The sequence below is a fragment of the Scleropages formosus genome, chromosome 8 (genome assembly GCF_900964775.1).
Source record: "Scleropages formosus chromosome 8, fSclFor1.1, whole genome shotgun sequence".
In the NCBI taxonomy this organism is placed as follows: domain Eukaryota; kingdom Metazoa; phylum Chordata; class Actinopteri; order Osteoglossiformes; family Osteoglossidae; genus Scleropages; species Scleropages formosus.
Window position 1 is genome coordinate 3,278,712 of NC_041813.1, and position 22,982 is coordinate 3,301,693.

The following is a 22,982-nucleotide window of genomic DNA, read 5'->3' on the forward strand; positions in this document are numbered from 1 at the left end:
TTGCTGTAGTTCCCTTGAACAAGGTACATCCCCTAAATTGCTCCAGTAGAATTATCCAGCTGTACATATGGATAAATAATATAATTGTAAATAGATCTACATCGTAAGTTGCTTTGGAGAAAAGAATCAAATAAATGTAACTGTTGCTAGTAATAACAATGTCAATCATATTAAGTAAGTGGAACTGCCTTCTACCCGGTTTGAAGAGCCTGTCACTGGGTTTACACATTTAAAAATCGCAGCGGAGTTAAGAAAACTGAATAGTAGGGATGTTGCACCTTGACAGTCTCTTCTAAGAAAAGTAGTGGTTAGTAGTGCAGGGAGACAGGGTATAGCTTCTTTTTAGTTTTACTAAAACAGGGTAATTCTGGGGGCGGGAGGCAGTAAAGAAGTACCTGAGAATGAGTGGGAGAGTGTGAAGTGGGAATGGCTGTGAGGAGGAGCCCCCTGTGCTCACCTCTGATGGTATGATCCACGCGGTGCCGTGCCTCTGCACTCGCTGGAGATCTCTTAGTCTCTGCTGCCTGGGGTGGACGTGCCATCCTGCATCGCTGTGTACTCTCAGTCACTAACCCTCTGGCTCTGTCTGCTTTCTGAAGTTTGTGGTGAGTACACTGACATTTTGCTCATCCCCCTTCCAACTGCAGGTAACAACCAAACTTAGATATGTCATGTGAAGTGTGTTGTGCAAGGGTTTCACTGAATTAGTGAGGTACTTTGGTGCTCTGTGTTAGGTCTCAGAAGCCTACGTGTGTGGGGATATGACCAGCCAAGGTGGAGACAGGTGGAAGACAGTTGGCTTTGGGTTCTTCTATCAGCCCATGATCCAGCTCAGCACTTCTTCCAGGCTTCCTATACAGTTACATTTACTCATTACAGTCCATTTTTACTTGCACTGGCCCAATTTGGGATAAGTACCTTGCTCAAGGGTATTAGAGCTGGAGATGGGACTCAAACCCATTTCCTTTGGGTTCAAAGGCAGCAGCTCTAACCACTACTCTACCTGCGCTTGCTGTGCACTTTATCAAATTCATGCATTTATTCAATATACATCTTTTGCATGATCATCTCATTCACCGCACGCTTCTGCCATGTGAGAAGGCGCCTTAAATGTCAGCATCACATCAAAGCATCAGTTACCCTCAGATCCGGCGGCGAAGATAAACAGCATGGGATCACTTGGGTCGGGTTACCTACTCATGCAAATAGCCGGGAAGCCTGGAATGGCATGATTTCCACGCAGGTGTAATTTATGTTTACTTTCTGAAAGCAGGAAAAAGCTGAAGCCTAATCTTACTGTGCATAATCTGTCGAGCCCCATCACCTCTTAAAAGTCTATGGTACATTTTTGGCTACACTGCACTTTTTCAAAATGATTTCCTAACCTGTGATCTGCATCAAATCTTAGTCTTCATACTCTTCTCTGGGAGAAGCTTACAGTTCCTAATCTTATAGGTGAGAAAAGACAGAGTGAAAGATTGCATTTTGTCACCATCTCTCTCCGAACAGGTCCTCTTAGTCTTTTTTGCACTGGCCACATTTCTTCAAAGGAAACTTTTTGGGGAATATTTAACACTCATCGACTAAAGCTGTGAAAAAAAGATGTAGTGCGTTGCTCTAAGTGCTTGAAAGCAGCATGTTGTCGGATTTTCTCCAGTTAAAGGTGCTGCTGTGGTACCTTTGAGCAAGCTGCTCCTTCAGATTGCTTCGCTAAATGGGACAGTTGGTCGTGTAGTGGTTAGAGTTGTTGCCTTTGGCTCCAAAAGTTCGAGGTTCCATCCCCCCTCCAGCTATACTACTCCTGAGCAAGGTACTTACCCTAAAATTGCTCCAGGAAAATTGATGAGGAATATAAATGAGTAAATAGTTGTGACATTAACATTGTAAGTTGCTTTGGAGAAAAGCATCAGTTAACTGAGTAAATACAGTACAAGTGTGCAGTGATGTGTGGATAGAACATCTGCAGAGGGTCAGTTTCTCTTCTGAAGATTCCATCTCCCTGTCTGACAAGTGTGTGGAAACAATGTTGTGTACTGAAAGGGTTCTGAAACAGCCCTCGGTGTTCTGCCTTAGCGGTCAAAAACAAAGGGAAAACATGACCCCGAGCTTTCAGCAAAGATTTACCACCACCACCCCCCGCAACCATAATTCCCTCTAAACCTCAGAATTCTCTGGTGTTCTCTTATTTATGTGAAATTTCTGTTCACATCAAGGCAATATGGCCTCAGAGCAATAAAAGCAAAGAACATAGTAGCAGTGGGATCAGAAAGGGTTGCAGCATGAGGTTTCTCTTGGAACTATAATGAGAGGTGTGGGTCTCCTGGACAGGAATGCCCAGTGAGGGTAATTACTGTCTCTCTGCTGTCACTGGGGTCACAGTCCCCACTGTGATTCCTATGGAATGCCAGAGAGCCGGAGGTGTTAAATGGCCAGTAAGTGATGTGCATCCTGCAAAGTGCACTTACAATCCAGTGTGAGAGGTGTTCGCCGGTGTTACGAATATCAGTTACACAAGTCTTGTGAATAAGGATCAGAATAAGAACAGCAATAATAAAACAAGGTGGTACAGTGTAGTGGTTAGAGCTGCTGCTTTTGGACCCAGAAGGTTGCAGGTTTGAATCCCAGCTCTACCTGTAGTACCCTTGAGCAATGTGCTTATTCTAGAATGCCCCAGTAGAAGTACCCAGCTGTATAAATGGGTAAATAATTGTAAGCAGCTTAACGTTATGAGTTGCTTTGGCTAAATGAATCAGTGTAATAATCCATTATTAATAATTGCTTGTCCAATGCTGTGTCAGAGATAATGTATCTCCAGAGGTTGCAGGTTTAAGTATGCAGTCATACACCGCTAAATGATTGACCGCGTATACGACAGTGGTCCCATAAGATTATAATGGAGCGGAAAAATTCTGATCGACTAGCGACGTCATAATGCAATGTGTTACTCAAGTGTTTGTGGGGGTGCTGCTGGAAACAAACCTACTGTGCTGCCAGTCATATAAAAGTATAGAACATACAATTATGTACAGTACATAATACTTGATAATAATAATAATAAATACCTATGTTACTACACCAGCAGCAGCGTCATAAATCTCGTGTTTATCCTATCTCTTGACTGCATCAAGGCTATACCATCTAGGTTTGTATAAGTACACTCTATGATCGAGGCTATACCACCTAGGTGTGTATAAGTACACTCTGTGATGTTCACACAATGACGAAATTGCCGAAAGACTCATTTCTCAAAACGTATCCCTGTTGTTAAGAGACACATATCTGTACAGAAGGCTCCTGCTTTTGAAATCCCAATTATTCAAAATATTAAGCTTTACCAAAGCATACAAGGTGCTGAGCCAAACCTGACCCAAAGTGACCACTCACATAGTTTTCAGGTCAAGGGAGGAACGGAGGTGGGTTGTCAGGTCTTTCCTCTGTTGGAGGAGCCAAATGCAGGGAGAAGGACAGTACTGCCGTGCACCCCAAGCAGGGTTTGAACCCTAAGCTTGCCACATAACAAGGCACCGGTCAAGCCTGCTGCACCACCACACCCCCCCCGAGTTTTACCAGTACACATCAACAATCTCACAGCCGAAAACCAATTTACTCTGCTTTCATTAAAAGTGTAAAAACTTGGTTTTTAAGTCTGTGCTTCAGGCACATGTACTTCTGCAAATCACTTCGGTGCACTTAAATTTTAGGGAAAGAGTCATTCTGCAAAGGGAGGATGTTGTTATCTGAGAGCAATTTGCACTTTGTCATGGGAGAAGACCTTGCACACGCGGTTAATTGGATATCTCGCCTCCCTTCCTTCCACCCCCATATGTGCGCTACCAATTTAACACAGTAGTAAGTAGTTTTATTCTCACACTTTGTTGGCATTGGAGGTGCGACGTGGGGGGGGTTGAGCAAAGTCAATCTCACGCATGAAACGTAGTGATCCGATATCTATCAGTCGCATTACTTTAGGTGGCTACGACTGTAATATCTTTTCACTGAGCCAACCAGGAGGCCAAGGGTCGTGGGTCCCATCTGGCAAAGGCTGACATTCCTGCTCCTTTCTGCCGATGCTCAAACCCTGAAGGCGTGTGTAATGAGCAATGTGGAATGAGTGTTTTTTTTTTTTTTAATTCTAATACCGTGGTATGAAGTTCCTAAGGTGCAGGAACGTAGACCGGGCGTGACTTAACCGCAAATGCGCTCACATTGCACGTCCTCGTATTTCTGGTTATTCTCCTTCCCCGCTTCTCATCACGGGTGTCGGCCTCCTCTCGCCTGCGACTCTCCACCGCCGAGGCTATACCCGCCTAGCTCTGCTATGGAACGAGTGGCTCTACGTACTCTTCAGTCTACATTCGGCCCCCTCCTTTTCTTCATCCTAACCTAGTGAGGTATCAGTCTCATGTCAGGCTATTTGAAATCATTAGACCCTGGACATTATTGCCTTAAGAAACTTATACATGCTGCATGGTGTTGCATTTTGATACTGCCATATTAAAATGCTGCCTATTTAAAGAATTATCTTCTCTTTGCTCCCCTCTACATCTGTTTAGTGTAACGAAACCTTAAAATAAATAAGCCTAATCTTTGCGACAGATGACTGACGCTGACAATTTATATGAAGCTCCGCAATAAAAGTTTCAGTCCCAACGCTCTCCGCTGGCAATAAAATGACAGGCCTGGCCGTCTCGATCACTGCAATTACTGAAGTGTAACTATGGTATGAAGTAAATGGTGTAAAGCGCTGTACTAAGGGGAAATTTCTGTCATTCTGAAATTAGTCCTGTAATGAGATTGGAATCTCTACGGAGCTTGAAAAGTGTGGGTATTTCATTGCACGCACACACACACACACACACACACACACACACACACACACACACACACTATCCTTGTCAGAGATGGAGAAAAATACAGTGTTCTTTGATGGTGGACTGATCTTGAGCCTATTCCACTTTATTTTGGTGTCGAAGCTGCAGAAAAGGTGGGTTTTCTGTGCCTTCGGGGGTGAAATGCAACAGTCATTTGGGGTAGCAAGTTGACCTTCGGAGAGACCCAGCCAAACGAATGGCGCAACAAGTAGCGCACGCTTAAATGCACGATGGATACCTCGCTGGCACTTTGATGAGTGACGGTTTAATGGCAGTTTGTTTGTCTTTCTCCTTCCATTGTCTCAGGTGCATCTTCTGCAGTTACACTTGTTTGCACACGCGCACCAGCCTGTCTCGAGCATTTTGGTTCAAGGGCTTCTTTTAAAGAGAGCTCATTGTATCACATGTCATGTTTCCTCATACACAAGATGTGCAGTGCTGCTTGAAAGTATGCAAACCCTATAGGGATGGTGATTGTTCTAGAATAAAATACTTAAATAAACACATACAATCTACATCTTGAGTCTTAAACTCATAACATGAATAAGTGATGTTCTTTCCACACCTGATTCCACTTTTTAACCAATGCAGCTTGGGGTTCATTGATTTTTACACCTGCACTTAGAGTTGCCAACCCCTGCAGAAGGAAATAAGGGACACTTGTGGGTTCTTTATTTCTTTGTAGCTAATGTATATGTGCAAAGAAGAAGTCTCTGCTTGACTGAATTAAATGAATCTGAGAAATTTAATTTGCTTTAATTCAGTCAAATCAAGGTTTTATACTGGAAATGTATTTTAACCAATGGATTACACACACACACAGTCCAAACTGCTTGTCCCATACGGGGAACTGGAGCCTAACCCAGCAACACAGGGCGTAAGGCTGGAGGGGGAAGGGTCCCCACCCAGGGAGGGGTCCCCACCCAAGACGGGACGCCAGTCCATCGCAAGGCACCCCAAGCGGGACTAGAACCCCAGATCCACCAGAAAGAAGGATCCGGTCCAACCCACTGCATCACTGCTCCCCCCCCACCAATGGATTATACATTTGTAATATATTTTGAAAAGTAAAAGTGTAAAAAAAACGTGTCCGTGTAATACAGCACAAAACATTAGCTACCATATCAGCATCGGCTGAGGTGGTGCAACAAAAACACTGGAAATTTCTCCTTAGGGGGTCGTTCCGTCCATGATTTTCCGTGGACGCACCTCGTTTTGCGTCGCATGCAATCTCCGCCGTGTCTGAGAGAAAAATCTCTCTTACAGACAAAGTTTAAATTACGGCTCGCCAGAAACTCGTTCTCCCTGACTTTGCTAAGCCATCGGTTCTCCGTCTCCCATTCTGTTTTATACTTTTTATACTTCTCTAATCGTTTCCGTTTACGAGGTGGACTAAAGTAGCCATGACGACATCCAGTTAATAGCTATCTGCCTCGTCCCTCTCGTGGGGGAGAGGGGCTGTGTTCCTCTTGACCTTGAGTTTATGTATGGAGTGAGTAAATATATGAAATAAATACTTTAAAATGCCTCTATGTGCGAAAGGGTAAAATACAGGACAAACCGCGATTCCGTATTACGGGACGTTTGACAACCCGACCTGCACTATGGCTGTGTTTCTACGACACACTTGATTTCCTCTAAACAACAAATGGAATCGGTCGTTACACACCTAAATATGTAGGCTTCTCATTAAATATCCATTTAGTGTTAAAACGGAGGAATGCTTCACGTATGTAGTACTCGCCATGGTGGAGAGTGTTGTTCATTCAAATGCAAACCCTGTTTGTCACACCTGAGCAGCTTCAAATGCATGATTAAAATTTAATTAACGTCAACAATTGAGTTACCTGAGAGGCCACCGTAACTGCTTTGCGGGAAAAGGAAGAATCCTCGTCAATATATTTTACCATCCTCATCGTTTTACATTTTAATTGTCTTTGGGATGTTTTGAATGATAACGTTCAAGCCGTTTAAGCCGTGTTTTTTGTCTTGTGCTCTGCAGCATGAGTTTATTGTTAATTGAAATATTCTCCAGTTTTCAATTGACTTTGGCCTTTATTTCTTGCCTTAACATATTTTTCCTGTGTTTTGCTGTGTGGTACACCGAGGCTTGGGTAGTGCCATGCTTCTGTTAATCAGATTAATTGATTTAGGATGGTAAGCTGGTGTAAATCACCCCCAGTCCGTACCAGCCGGAGTCCCGGGTGACTGGATGAAAAGGGCAGCTCTGAGTTGGCGTCCTTCAACAAATATCTCTAAACAGTGTAGGATTCACCTGTGTCCCGCTTGCCGAGGCTTCCACATTAGTTCTCATGCTTTCTTGGTATATCACTTCTCCAGTGAATAGAGGCCTAAACCTATATTACACCTCTAATTCTTGGGGGTCGACTTATACGCCGGATTGACTTATACGCCGGCATATATGATACATTTAGTCAGAGTCGGTACATTTTTACCGACTCCACGACTCAGACTTCAGAGCGCTGCATTGCCCCTCCAGTCTCTGTAGGAATGTGGGTTCGAGCCCCACTCGGTCTGAGTGGGTTTCCTCTGGGTGCTCTGGTTGCCTCCCACACTCCAAAGACACATTTTCAGGTTCCCCCATAGTATGTGAGTGACAGAGAGAGTGTGTGTGTTCCACTGATGTATGGATGAGTGACCCGGTGTAAGTAGTGTATCTAGCAGTGTAAATTACCCTGGTGAATAAGGTGTGTGGGCTGGTAATGCTACATAGAGTTCATTGGAAGTCACTTTGCAGAAAAGCGTCTCATAAATAAAAAAAAATGTATTGGGGATGAAAGAGAAGAGAGTGCATAGCACAACAACGAGGATGTTTAAAGCACTTTCTCCAGGTCTGCACCGCATCTTGGGAAGTCCTTCCCAGTGTCATTGTTCTGCTGCGCATTTTTACCTTCACTGCGCTAAGGAATCATTATCCTACGAGCTCCTAGAAAATATAAAAGGCAGAATCCCCCAAGCGTACTTTAGTGGCTGTTGGTGGCATTATTGTCCATTTAAGAATTAATATGACCGTTCAGCCTTGACTGGATCATGTTTTATCATTTTTAATTTGCAATTCTGGCTCTGGATGTTGTTGAGAAGGCGAGATGATCGGCTCCAGGGAGCGGCGTCACTCCCGCGATACCAAGCCTCACATCTGCATGGCGTTGCTGATGCTAATCGCATGGGACAGTTGCGGAGCGACGGGCCATGTGGTATTCACCAAATGATGTGAGGAATGCAGTCTCCGACACGGTGTTTGTTCACGTCTGGACACCGGATTTGCCCTGTAATTCCACCACCCCCCCCCCCCCCCCCTTTTTTTTTTTTTTTTCCCTTTCACGCAATATACGGCACACCAGTCATGTTCACAGTTGACTTTGGCTTTTCACTGTGCAGGATTGGGAATGGATCTTTTGGAGGAAAAGGGGAAGTAGTGAAGTGCTGCACGGAACCTTGTCAATGGTTGACAAGTGCTGTAAATCTTAAACCTGGCCAGCCGTTTTTTTTTTTTTTTTTTTTCACCCACATGTCAGAAACATACCAAACCGACCGGCACGGTAGTTTTACGGTTGACTGCACCAGGCCAGATCTCAGTCACAACTGACATGTGCTGTACAACAACCAGTGCTATGATTCACCTGCAGTCCCGACGAAACCTTCGTCACAAGTAGTAAATACCAATGCGATGAGTCCCTGATAATGCCAGTGGTGTGGCAGTACCAGCGTGCTTCGCCTACTCATTCGCTCCATTTGTGACTCTCCCTGTTTTTCAGAGAGGAGATGAAAAGAGCAGGACGCTGCAGTGGAAGCCAGGAGTGACGAGGAGACAGAGAAAGAGAGGGAGAGAAGACCTCGGAGGCAGGGTGTTCAGACCCTGTCTGGAGACAAACCCCAGAGACCATGTCTGTCTCAACGAAGCCCGAGAGAACCGTGTGCGTTTTGCTGCCCAACAAGGAGCAACTGGAGGTCACCGTGGGGGTAGGTCTCCTTCTCGTCCTACTTCCTTTATCTCCACTCTTCTGACTTACATAACCGGCACGACTCTGTACTCGCAGCAACATAGTGGCACCAATGTTCACCTTCCGGACGTCTGTTAGCCTACTGTTCTGTCTTCAGCTTTCCATTATTGTTCTGATGTATCAAAAGTGTTTTAGTTTCCTAAAAGCTAATAAATGACACATTTATGCAATAAAGTCCGTAATAAACCCATTGTAGAAATCCTGAACTGAGCGTGCAAAGTCTTTGTTTTAAGGGCAAGGTTTGAAAAAGTGGTCGCAGATGTGTGTCTGGGCACTTGTCATATAGGACACAAGTTTAATTATTTTACCACTGAGAACATCCGAAAGGAGATGGGGGTGAAATACATGTATTTAGCAGACGCTTTTCTCCAAAGCAGCTTCCAATGAACTCTGTGTAGTGTGATCAGCCCACACACCTTATTCACCGCGGTGACTTACACTGCTAGATACACTACTTACACCGGGTCACTCATCCACACATCAGTGGAACACACACTCTGTATCACTCACTCACTCACTATGGGTGAACCTCAACAGCATGTCTTTGGACTGTGGGAGGCAACCAGAGCACCTGGCGTAAACATGAAAACTCCACACACGCTGAGCAGGGATCAAACTCACGTCCTCTTACCACCCAGGCGCTGTGAGACAGCACCTCTACTCGCTGTTCCCCCGTGCCGCCCAAATAAAGTTAGTATTTACAACTGAGAAGGAGTGAAGGAGTTACAGCAGGCTTTTTGCGCACAGGTGGAGGCTTGAATGCGGGTTTGTGTGCACCTGGAGTCTGTGTTCTTTCATGCTGTCGTTTACACGCGGTAGATCCAGGGACCGCCCTCCTCACGTCTCATGTCTGGGCCTGCCTTTTTCATCCTTTCTTTTTTAAACCAGCCACTTCTCAGGAGAAGACACTGAACCCTCACAGCTTTCTTTCTCCTCCAGGTCAAAGCGACGGGACAGGAAGTGTTCAACCGCGTGTCCGAGCTGCTCGGGGTGAAAGAGCTGCACTTTTTCGGCCTCAGCGTGGTCAAGGGTGAGCGCCTTTCTTTTCCGCTCTCCCAGCCTGCCTCTCCTTCGCAGATTTGCCAGACTGGAAGTAGTGGTTTGGTCACTTCTGGACAACTGTAGAGAATAAACCACCTCTATTCCCGAAGATTCCTGACACACTGAGTATGAAAACCAGAAACCCCTGCTGGGTAATGGACCCACTTACATTTATTCATTGAACTGATGCTTTTCTCCAAAGCAACTTGCACTGTTAAGGTTACGGTTATTATAAGCTTAAAATTTCTCACCCATTTATATAGTTGAGTAATCTTACTGGAGCAATTTTAGGATAAGTACCTTGATCAAGGGTATTACAGCTGGGGATCAAACCTACAACTTTAGGAGCTAATAGCAGTAGCTCTAACCACTATGCTACCAGCTGTCCGGCTTCTGATTTCTGATGCAACTTTTACAGTGGGATGTTAAGAACTTTCTAGCAAGTAGTCTGGTGATTAAGGGCACCTGTGTGTGACGTGAAGGTTGGGGGGTGGGGGGGCTCTTCTTTTGTCCCCTTGAGCAACGCACTTAACCCGAATCGGTCCAGGAAAATACCCAGCTGTCTCAGTGGGTCAAACTGTAAGTGTCTTTAGATAAAGGAATTACATCAGAAGTGAAATGTAAAGCTGATCTTTGCACATCTGTATCACACATATCACTTGAGTTTTTTATGATGTCAATGCAGACTTGTAATGCATACGAGGAGTGCTTTTAGTGGTGTGTAAGAATACATTGCCTTATATATGTATTTTCACTCTGTCGAACCCACATACGCACCAACAACATCATGCATATTATATTTATCAGACGCTTTTCTCCAGAGTGACTTCTAATGAACTCTATATAGTGTTATGAGCCCATACACCTTATTTACCACAGTGACTTACACTGCTAGATACACTACTTACACTGGGTCACTCATCCATACATCAGTGGAACACAAACACACACTCTCTGTCACTCACACACTATGGGTGAGCCTCAACAGCATGTCTTTGGAGTGTGGGAGGAAACCAGAGCACCCAGCTACACTACTTACACTGGGTCACTCATCCATACATCAGTGGAACACACTCACACGCTCTCTCTGTCACTCACACACTGTGGGTGAACCTGAACAGCATGTCTTTGGACTGTGGGAGGAAACCAGAGCACCCAAAGGAAACCCACACAGACACGGGGAGAACATGCAAACTCCACACAGGTTGAGTGGGGATCAAACCCACATCCTTTCACACCAGGCAGGTGCTGTGAAACAGCAGCACTACTCACTGTGCCGCCATGACATCATGCACAAACCTTGAATACAAAACTCCATCCCTTGTTTCAGAATTCTTGCATAATATGGGAATAAGGATAGCGGCTTTCGCTACCAAAAGGGGAGGTACACGGTGTTTCACAACAATGTAAAACAAGGGAAAAAAAAGTGGCAACGACTCCATCTCAACAAAGACATCTAATCGTTTACTAATCTGTTTTTCTCTTTTCCTCTTTTTTTCCTTCTCACTCTTTTGCTCCAATTTTCTCCTTCTCTTTGTATCTCTCCCTTGTTTCTCCAGCCTTGCTAATGCCACTAAGCTCACCTCTTCAACAACGGGCCTTTTGTTTTTGCTGTGTGGAGCCAGCGCCTGCTTTGCGCCCGGATTCCAACAATGCTAACTTCATTAAGAGTGGAATGCACTTCTACATTCCTCCACCTCGGCGGGGGGGTGGGGCGAGCGGGAAAGTGCAGGGGGTGGTTGGCTAAGGAGGGCTGAGATTGCAGAAGATGCGAGGAGGGAGACTTTGTGGTGGTGGTGGTGGGGGGGGGGGTGCAGCCTGAAAGATGGAGTAATTCAGATAAAGGAGAGGGAGGACAGGTGGTTGGAGGGGACGTCAGTGGGAGGAAGGTGAAAGAGTGAAGAAACAAGCGATGCCCGATTTCAAGAGCCGAATGAAGGATTAACGGAGAGTGGATGTGTGGTGTTACAAATTGACCATATCTATGCTGTCATACACATTTACATTTATATTAATTCATTTGGCAGATACTTTTCTCCAAAGCGACGTACATCTCGTAGAAAATGCAATGTGTTCATTACATGAGCAGAAAGAGACACTTAGATGCTGACGTGCGATTCTTAAGTGCAGTTAGTTTGCTTCATATGGTGGAAAGAAACAATGTTCATCACACAAGTAGCTGCAGAAAATTTTATCCAAATATCAACGATTCATCATCACCTTCCCAGTAATATATTTTTTCTTGAGATACATTTAAACGGATACACGTTACGTTACAGGAGTAACTGCGTAAAGGATTGATCCTGGCATCATCTTAAAGTCATTGTGCATGAACATTTACACCTTACATGAACTGAAGAGATGATGGGCAAAGTGAGTTTGGAAGAGATGAGTTTTAAGACCCTTTTTAAATGTGGACAGGGATTCAGCAGTTCTGAGTGAGAGGGGGAGGTCATTTCACCACAACGGAGCCAGAACCGAGAATTTCTGCGCTTTACCTTTCGTTGTGGGACCACCAGGTGGGCAGATGTGGAAGAGCATAGCGGTCTGGTTGCGGTGTAGTGGATGATCAAGTCATGTAGATATCTGGGAGCAGTTCTATTGATGCAAGTTCTATTCAGCAGTTCTATCGATTCTGTTGATGTCGCTGATGCTGATGATCGATGCACCCCTTTGGAGAGTGGAGAAAGCACAATATCCACGTGTCAGTGCGTTCTCTGTCGCTGCAGTGAGATCAAGCTGTGTTTCGTGGCCAGAAACTTCCTAGATGTTTGAGCTGTATGCTTCGTTATGCCTCGTTGCCACAAAAGCGTATTTGCAGTGGTGCCGCATATCCAGCTGTCAACAAGGACCTTGGTCCTGAGCTCCAGCGTCAACAGTTGGATAAGCCAACGGGGGGCATGAGCATTGTTGTCCGCCGTCTGTCATTTCGTTGCTGCTTCCTGCACCGACAAGCCCATAAAACAATGCCTTCTTTCCACTAATCAATCCCATTGTTTGTAGCTCTTCAAGCATGACCACTCTATTCTGTTGTTCTGGATTGTGTTTGAATATGTTGTCTATTTCTTCCCCATAGACAATGAACACGTATTTCTTGACTTGGAGGAAAAACTGGGAAAATACTTTCCCAAAGACTGGAAGCAGGACTTTGGGAAGGTGAGAGGAATTTCAATTGTAGAAAGACAGATGGACACAAGGAGGAGTCTTAGGTCATTTTGTGAACTTAAATAAGACTCAGCAACAAATTTCTCTTGTTTTAACAACTGGAGCTGAATGTTAAATGAGGGGAAAAGAAGAAGAGTTCAAGTGCAGAGATTTCTGCTGCTACTGCTGCTAAGTAGGTGAATCCTTTCACCTTCTGCCATATCCCAGAGCTACGAAAGAGTACTTTAGGGCAGGGGTGGATCCAGCCGTTTCACGGTTTAAGTTGGTATTCATCAGTGTTGCGACCACGGGGAACAACCTTGGAAACTGTTTCTATGAAGACGATATGGATTTGACCCTTTGCATGAGGCTTTGGCACTCATGGGAAGGGCACTGGTGCTCAGGCAGTGTTTTGCTTGGCCACAGGGACCCCAGAAGCGGGCACTCCCCCTCCTCCTCTTCCTCAAGGTGCAGTACTACGTGGAGAACGGCCGGCTCGTCTGGTGAGTCCTCTGACGCATCCTCCTCTTTTGCACGGATTTAAACCGGCTGGCGCACGTCAGCCCCGCTGTGCCGACACTTCACTGGGCCCCAGATACATCCAGTGCCGATTTTATTCTTTACCGTGTTTGTTCAAAGATCGGTTTCGCTGTATTTGGCTACTAATACTGCTGGTACACGTTTGTTGTCCTGTGTTGGGTCTGAGATGTATAAAACGCATCGGTACCGACAAAGTAGTCCTGTCCTATTTATACTCCTATAGTTGCATTGCTTTAACCACTTTATTTGTCTATAAATTAAAATTTTCAACGGCAGGATCCCACAAGGGACATGACACAGCAAGCTTTTCCCTTTGCGAGTCCACCTTCTTAAATGCCCCACCCTCCACTTACCAGAACTCTTCAAACTAAGCTTATAGCTGTCGGTCACCTGTTCTTCTCGCATCCTTGCTGTTTCCATAGCGACCGGAAGGCGAGGCGCCTGTACTACGCTGATGTGCGGGAGAGAGTTCTGCGTTCCGAATGTCGTCAGCAGGAGGCGCTGTACTTTGAGCTCGCCGGGTATGCCCTGCAGGCTGACTTGGGGGACCTCTGTCACCAAGACCAGGCTGAGGAAAGAAGGAGAGCATACTTCCAGCCCAAGGACTACTTTCCTCCTTGGGTGAGCAAGAGCTATGAGCTACATCCCAGCGGTGAAAGCGGTGTTTGCATTTGAAATTAATACATCGTCTTGCAAGGAGGCTGAGCGGTGTTAATTAAATGTGTTATGACCCCTAATGACCTTTCGACCCACCTCTCTCACTTTGCAGATCTTAGCAAAACGAGGCGGCGACTACCTCCTCCAGCACGGCCCCAAGGTGCACAAGGAGCTCCAGGGCACGTCCACTCGTGATGCCATATTGCTCTTCATCCGCGAATCGTACCGCCTCGAAGACGTTCCTGTGACTTTCTACAGGCTGCAAAAGGTCAGGGGTTACAGAGGGAGGCTTCGGGGGCGGGGAAGGCAGGGGCTCGCAGCGGGTCAACCTGGGACACTGAAAGGATTCTCCATTTTCATCTGGAAGTCAGAAGGGGGTGCAATCCAGCAAGGCTTGTGAACTGCAGTCCTGGAAGGCTGCTACGCTCGCAGATTTCAATCGCACATCCAGCTGCCTGATTCTATTAATCATTCCCTTATCTGAATGGATGTATTGTCTCTCCAAAGCTAAGAGAAAGGATAGCTTTTCTCAACATCCAAGGCTGGACGGCACCGCTCGCTGCACCCTGCTCGAGGTGCATTGTCCGCGCTCTTACAGAACGCCTTATCGCAGCCGACCACTTTCACCGCGCCGCACATTAAACCTTTCGCAGCTCTGCCGAAGGCTCCTTCTTGGTTGAACGATGTTTCTCCACGCACTCTTCGTGTGCCGAGGTGCTCCGCTGCTCTGTTTCGTAGTGTTCGGCAGCGAAAGTGGTAAAAACAAAATCTGAAACGAGATGTTTTCTAAGGGTCCCGAAACGAAAAAGGCATTTCTTTAGTTACGTGACTTCAACTATTCCTAGTATTAACAAAAGAAGAAATTGGAAAACAATCGGTCATTAAATGTCTGTAATTCTTTCACTTAATATTCTGCGTAACTGATAGTGAGATCAACTAATATGTTTTCTTAGGGGTTGGGTCACCCTCCTTCCTGTTTAAATAATAGAAGGCTGATAATTTCTTCCATCTTATCTATTTTTTGCAGGACAAGAAGGAAGAAAGGGGTTCAGCCCTGCTGGGTTTGACCCTGAAAGGAATGCAGGTTTATCAGGTGTGTGTGTGTGCGTGTGTGTGTGTGTGTGTGTGTGTGTGTGTGTGTGTGTGTGCACGCGTGCGCACGTGTCACAGTTTCCCTGCTTTCCCTCAAAGAGATCCATGCCAGGATTATCCATGACAGACCTCCAGGGAATGCACTGACCATTAAAACTGGGTGACAGAGGCTAGACGTCATCATCCTCCCTCTTTTGATCTGTCCATCAAATTTTGCCTCTGGGGATTAGAAGGTCACGGATCCAGGCTTGTGGGATCAAATCGCTCACTGGATCATGGGATCACTTGTGACCCTGGTGAGCTTCCAAATGAAATTCAAGGCAAACCCATGGGAAAAATACCACTACGGTGTTTATATAGGTGCCATGATTTCCAGATGCAGTTAATTTTCTTCTAATACACACCTAAAAATTCCATCATACTAGAGTTTGCTTTTGAGCCTTTGATCCACTTTCCACTCTGTTGAGTCACTTGACATTTTACATTTAAGTTTGATGAACTGGTAAAAGAGGGGATGTGTACTTGCATATTTGTGTGATGTGGACTTTGCATTCTTTTCAACGAAAAAGAGATATAGCAATAATTTGATTAATGCAGGAGTTCCAGTTAACACTGCTGGTTATTGATATGTTTGTTTAAAGTTGACAGTGTGGCATAGCTGTCTGCTTATAGAACGTAGCATAAGTGCCCTTCAGACAAGTGCATTTCATCAAGGTCTTTTTATCAGCTGCCACTGAAATGTAATCATAAATCAGTGACTAGCTGTATAAATCTTGGCAGTTATCGGAACATGTTATATTATGTTGTTTATTGCTGTGAAAACATGCCTTTACGTGACAACAATACAAGGAATCAGACTCTTTTAATAACAGTTTTGGGAGTATTTTGCTGCTGTGTGTTATTGAACAAATATGAATCCAGCCTTCAAGGCTGATGATTCCCTGACACCTCTGTGATGATACAAACATCTCTCTCTGCCGCTTCTTCTCCTCAGGAGGTAAACAATGTACGGCAGCTCCTTTATGACTTTCCCTGGTGCAACGTGGGACGCCTCACCTTCCTGGTGTGCATTTCTCCGCACTCGTAAACTGTTTATGCGCGGCTCCTTTATTCCGCAATTTTGCTTTGGGAAATCACAGAATTCCTCTTTGGAAAGAGACTAGATAAAGTTAAATGAAAGCTTTTTCACGGTGGCTCAGCGAGGAACGCTGCCACTTCACAGGACCTGGACTGTTTGGGTGTCGCTTTGAATCCAGATCAGTCTGCGTGGAGTTTGCATGTTCAGGTGGACTTTGTTTGGGTGCTCCTGTTTCCTCCCGCAGTCCAAAGACATGTAGTTCAGGTGAACTGGTAATTCTGAATTGCCTGCTGTGTGTGTGTGTGTGTGTGTGTCTATGTGGCTACCTTGCAATGGACTGGCATCCTGTCCAGGGTGTAATCCCTCAGCCTTGCCCTCAGTGATTCCAGGATAGGCTCTGGACCACCTCATCAGGTGGAACCCTGATCAGGACAATCAGATATTGAAAATGAATGGATGTATGAAAGCCTGCTGTAGTAGGGTACAGTGGGAGAGGAAATGCAAAGGCAAGTAATAATTACCCTTAATCATTTAGCAAACGCTTCTCTCCAACATCGTGTACAACTTACATTTATTTAGCAGCCCCTTTTCTCCAAAGCGACTTCCAACGAATTCTATGTAGTGTTACCAGCCCACATACCTTACTCACCGCGGTGACTTACACTGCTTACACCGGGTCACTCATCCATACATCAGTGGAACACACACACACTCCCTCTGTCACTCACACACTATGGGTGAACCTGAAGAGCATGTCTTTGGACTGTGGGAGGAAACCAGAGCACCCAGAGGAAACCCACGCAGACATGGGGAGAACATGCAAACTCCACACAGACTGAGCGGGTATCAAACCCATGTCCTATCACACCACCCAGGCGCTGTGAGACAGCAGCGCTACTCGCTGTGCCACTGAGCACTAATTTTATAGTGTGTCTCATTTAGGATGTTAGGATGTTACTACTGCTGTAGTGGAATTACAAGTCATGAAATGACTTCTTTCCTATCCGCAGGGGAAAAAGTTTGAGATCCAGCCGGACGGACTGCCATCGGCAAGGAAGTTGGTGTACTACACGGGCTCGCCCTTCCGGTCCCGCCACCTGCTCCAGCACCTGAGCAACAGCCACCGCCTGTACCTGAACATCCAGCCGGCCCTCAGGCACCTGCGGCAGCTGGAGGAGAGCGAGGGTGAGCTCGCTGGGCTTCTCCGGGTGCTGGCTTTTTTCAACTCAAGGTGTACGGTGGACCTTAATAGTCTTTACATTTATTCATTTAGACACTTTTTCTCCAAAGCGACTTAATCTACCAACAATTATTTACCCAGTTGTATAGCTGGGTAATTTTTTTTTTTTTTTTCTTTTTTTTACTGAAGCAATTCAAGGTAAGCACCTTGCTCTGGGGCACTACAGCCAAAGGTGAGATTTGAGTCCACAACCTTTCGGTCCAAAGGCAGCAGCTCCAACCACAACAGTACCAGCTGTTCCTACACAGATAGTGATGCTGGAGAATACTAATATGTGCAGCTGGTGGCATAGTGGTTGGCGCTGCTACCTTTGGCCCCAAAAGTTGTAGATTCGATTTCCCCCTGTCTGGCTGTAGTATTGCTGAGCAAGGTATTTACCATGAATTGCTTCAGCAAAAAAAAGAAAGAAAAATTACCTAGCTGTACAACCGGGTAAATTATTGTTGGTAGATTAACACTCTAAGTTGCTCTGGGGGGAAAAGCATCAGCTAAATGAATAAATATAATAATGTAAGGGTCTGAATAGAAATCACCAGTTTCATTGTGTGATTATTGTCTGTTGCATGTCACCGCAGTGTGGTGATTTGTTACGGAAAGATGTGTGATGTCATGGCTTCAGGGTGAAGGATGGTTTCTAAGCAGACCACTTTAATCCATTAACAGAGAAGAAGCGGTACCGGGAGTCCTACATCAGTGATGATCTGGACCTGGACCCCCCCGGCAGCGAGGGCAGCCCCGGCCTGTCCCGCCGCTCCACGACCAGCTCCGGCATCGAGGCCGACGCACGTCAGCGGCGCGCTTCTTCGGAAGACGAGGCCTTGAGACGGACGGCCAAGTCCTTCGGCTCGGCCGCCAGCCACGGCAGCTCCCACACCTCGGGCATTGACATGGGTGGCAAAGCGCGAGCCGATGAAGAGGAGTGGCAGGAGGAAGGTGAGAGAAGAAGGGACAAAAAAACCTTGTTGCGCTCGAAATAGAATTTCTAACAGCGTTTCCATGGCTTTCGAGCTCAGTTTCCACGATGAGCTGCAATGTACTTTTTCACACATAAGTTCCCTTTCAAACCACATGCACGGAGCCTCTACCGCTAGAATTTAGGCAATGTTTCTGGCATTTGTTTCACTGTGTTTTACTGTAAAATAATGTAAAATGCTCTCAACCACCAACATTTACAGCAGTAACTGTTGAGAGCGTAAGTGTAGGAAGGGAGATGAAGTGGAATTCCAGCAATGTATCTAATCTGGAAACAACATTTCGGTGTCACGAAAGACATAACTATGCCCCCCAGTTCTTTGCAAGCAAAGTAATGTTGCCCTACAGGTGGTGCATAAGGTCTTGGACTCACATGTCTGAAATTCCACACATTTAATGTCTGTAAAAATATGAGAGGGCATCACAGAACGGCGGTGCTCAATAATCCGCTCAAAAGGTCTCTTCGATCTTCTGTTATCCGTTTTATGACAACTTGAGCGCAAAGCTTTTCACGCATGATAAAGTACATGGAAGGTGTTGCATGACCACATTCCTACAGTTACTGCCGCGTTGATTCATTCGTATTTCCGTGGGATTTCGGCAGAGGCCGAGGTGAGCGTGGATGAGCCAGAAGAGGTCTCTGTGGACAACCCCAAGGAGATGCTGCGACTGGCTGAGCTGCTCGAGGGGGTGTCGGTAGACTTCCCGGATACAGACGCAGACGCCGACTGGGAAGGTAAGACGCTGCAAATAAACTGTCATCAGCACGCAGTTATTGTCCGAATCCAAACAAGAACAATGAAGCCGACGACACGCGCTTAACCCTCTCAGCAATGAGGAGTTTTTTTTTTTGTCTATATTAACAAATAGCAGGGGGGCCGCGGTGGCGCAGTGGTGGAGTGGGTTGGACCGGGTCCTGTTCTCCGGTGGGTCAGGGGTTTGAGTCCCACTTTGGGTGCCTTGCGATGGCCTGGCATCCCGTCCTGGGTGTGTCCCCTCCCCCTCCAGCCTTTCGCCCTGTGTTGCCGGGTTAGGCTCCGGCTCCCCGCGACCCCCCCGCATGGGACAAGAGGTTTCAGACGATGTGTGTGTGTGTATTAACAAATAGCGCTTTTTTTTTTTGTTGTACCTGGTGTTTCTCCAAGCATCGTTTCTGAGGTTATTCAGTTCATGGACTCAATTATGTACGGTGACAAAATAAACAGATCAAACATCAGAAAGGAGGTGTTGTTATCTTCAGATATGAGCCTGCACTGCCACCCTCTGAATGAATGTGATATTTCAGCAATTGTGATAAGGCACATGAATAATGTAGACCTGTACTATCTATCTATCTATCTATCTATCTATCTATCTATCTATCTATCACATTGATTTTGTTATTTTGCAGATGCCCGAGTGCAACGTATTATCACACCTGACAGCCCTGTGAAATTGCGCAGCACAGACTCTCTGGAGCAGGTTAGCCTCGCTGGAAAAAGCTGACCTCCGATGAGTTTAAAAGAAAAAAATAGAGCTGTTAGGAGAAGACATGACACAAATTAAGCACAAGTTTTCCTGCTATTAACCTTGGAATTGCACCGGCTATTCTTTGCTTGTTTCGCTTCTCATCCCGCTTTATAATGATCTATTTAAATAAAATTCTAAGAGTTCCTCCTCGTGCCCCTCCCTTGCTCCCTCTCCCGCTTTTATACGCTTGCTCTTTGTGCCTCTCATTCCCCTCCACCTCCAGCTCGCACTTGAAGCTGCATTTATTGGCTTGACAAAGATACTTTTGTCCCCATGGAAAGCTTTTGCATTTAGAAACAAATGTGATGATCTGACAGTAATGGAAATGGACAAATTAAAGGTATTAACCCAACCGATTTTGCACTCACTGCCTTCAGAGGACCTTCACAGTTCCTTTTTAAGGTTTTCATTATAATGATTTTCTAATAAGAATTTACTTTGAGTCAGTTAAAATGGACTTATGCTATTTAGTAATTATATTTCCAACGACACATGAGGATGAGGAAAAGATAAGCAAGTTGAGTATAAATGAATTTGCACTGTATTTGTTGCAGCCACTGACTCAGTTGGCTGTATTTACAATGTCTCTGGGTTTCTTAATATATGCATTTATTATGCTTGTCTGCTCTTAACATGAAACTTTGAAGCAACCTGTCAGGTAAATAAATGTATGTCAGTGTAAAACAACAACGGTCCTTTATCTCTACCAGGTGTTGAAGTGGAGAGCCCGGAATTCAGTAGATCGGCACAGCCAAAGCCTGGATGACATTCGTGCTTTCCAACCTCCAACCCCCCTGGGCACCTCGCACCAGCCTGATACCTCCCACAGCTACACCTTTGGCCTGCCAGACCCCCAGCTGGACTCCCGTAGCCACTCCGCTGCCCACTGCCCTAGTAAACCCTCATTCTATGGCCGCAGATCCATGAACTGCCTGTCGCTCGACCTTCTGGGGGACGAGGAGCTGCTGGAGTTCATCCTGTAATCGAGAGGTGAAATTGCTATAATTGATCCACGGGTTCCACCTTTGCCATGGACAACAAGTGCAGGGCTGCACAGGCAGGATCTGAGTGCTTTGCGAGGGCATGCCCATGGCGTTGGACACATTTTTGAATGTGTGGACTGATAGTTATGCACCTGTGTGTCCCTGCGTGGCTTTATTTGTAAAGCAACTGACCCTTGACCATCATCCCACCCACGGGCTGTGTGATCCTCGTGTCCCGACACCATGTGTTCACCCTTAAGGTTGGAACTGGAAGAGGAGCTATGCTGTGAAACAAGCATTTCATTGTTTGAAACCTAAAGACAGTGCTTCTCACTGCGATTCAGGAGAAGAAGAAACTAAAGGAGGAAGGACTTTTAAATTGTCCTCTTTAAATTTCCCATCCCTTCATTTACCTCATGCACACGTTGGATGTATTATACAATCTCGAGACAACTCTTCATGTGTTATGGAGGATGCTCCTTTAAATGTTTTCTATATGTCAATGTTTATTTTAAATTTTAATTTCTCACGATTGCTTCCTCTCGCTTGTACAGTTCATTTTTTACAAAAAAATTCCAGCAGTGATTCCTGTCCCAAACTTTATCTGACCTTTATATGACCTATTATTACGTGTCTGCCTGAAACTTCCCTCTCATTTTAGTTTACTGCCATTTTTATATACTGTCATTATTAATATGGTGGACATGAAGGTTCATTCCAAAACTTGCAGCTGTGAAGTTCATTTTGCTTTGTGTGAATGACACTTATTGTGTGATGAACAGGTATTAATTTTGTCAGTACTGGGCAAAGTCTCTAAAGGATTTCTGTTTCTTTTTTCCCAGTACTGAATGCATTGATGCTGTGTGTTGCTCATGAATGACAGTCCATCTTAAATGAAGCAAACATACCGCATTGCATTTAATTTATACCAGCCCTGTTCCAGTTTCTAATGTCTCAGCAATATTATTTATTTATATGTATCCTTCAGTATATTCATTGTTGCAGACAATGTTACCATCAGATTTATGGATTATTCTTAGTGCCAGTATTAAGTTTAAGTGTCTTATCTCATGTAATTTGTTTAGCATTTTATTACTTTTTGTATTTTTAATTATTAATCTTCTACTTTTGCCAAGTTGGCACAATGTCTGCTTACCTGCTGAATACAATATTTCTATATACGAACCTGTGGTCCTTTGCATTAGTTGTTGTTTTCTCATTTGGGATTAATATGACTTGTCATACATTAGATGTGTGTGGGCAAACATGTGAGTGTGAGAGAGGGATAACCAGCTGATAGACACTAATAGAGTCCAGAATTTTTCTAAATTGATGATTCAGAAGATTTAGAAATCATAATTTCTAAATTAGCTCTCACTTGTGTTTTATAGAGCTGGACTGTGTAAATGTGGTGTTAAGAATATTTATATTAATATTAATTTGGTAATGGTGATATCAATATGAAGAGAATTATATTTGAATAATAATAACAATAAATGATCCCAAAATGATATGGGACTTTGTATGACACTGCAGTTAAGGGCTCTGGATACAGACAAACCATCTTTGAAGCACAGTTTTGCCAGCACATATTACTCATACAGCTGCTTGTAAAACTGGGAGTCAGACAGGAGATTCCAGACATGATGTCAAATGTATAACTGTTTGACGATCAAGAGAGAACTGGTCCAAAGGAGATGTGTTTGGAAACTCCTGGATAATATTTACATTTAGTTGACACTTTTCTCCAAAGTGACTTAGAATGTTGAGCTATTTACCCATTTACACAGGAGGGTAATATTTACTGGAATAATTTTAGGGAAAGTACCTTGC

At 45.0% G+C, this 22,982-nt stretch overlaps 1 protein-coding gene across 1 annotated transcript; it reads left to right on the forward strand.

Moving 5' to 3' along the window:
* The first annotated feature begins 526 nt into the window (after window positions 1-526).
* Window positions 527-22,644, forward strand: zgc:172136 (FERM domain-containing protein 6). The gene is made up of 14 exons (XM_029253860.1): window positions 527-605; window positions 8,648-8,852; window positions 9,833-9,923; window positions 13,011-13,090; window positions 13,505-13,581; window positions 14,041-14,239; window positions 14,388-14,543; window positions 15,303-15,368; window positions 16,362-16,430; window positions 17,456-17,630; window positions 18,349-18,618; window positions 19,262-19,393; window positions 20,048-20,118; window positions 20,877-22,644. The coding sequence occupies exons 2-14, from the start codon at window positions 8,775-8,777 to the stop codon at window positions 21,147-21,149; spliced, it is 1,737 nt and encodes a 578-aa protein (XP_029109693.1). The 5' UTR covers window positions 527-605; window positions 8,648-8,774; the 3' UTR covers window positions 21,150-22,644.
* The last annotated feature ends 338 nt before the right edge of the window (window positions 22,645-22,982 follow it).

Bases quoted from the DNA above. Each gene is read 5' to 3' on its own strand.
- zgc:172136 (XM_029253860.1), top strand. From the start codon at position 8,775: ATGTCTGTCTCAACGAAGCCCGAGAGAACCGTGTGCGTTTTGCTGCCC. The intron at 13,091-13,504 runs GTGAGAGGAATT...GCTTGGCCACAG, and splicing joins GGAAGCAGGACTTTGGGAAG to GGACCCCAGAAGCGGGCACT. The intron at 20,119-20,876 runs GTTAGCCTCGCT...TATCTCTACCAG, and splicing joins GCACAGACTCTCTGGAGCAG to GTGTTGAAGTGGAGAGCCCG.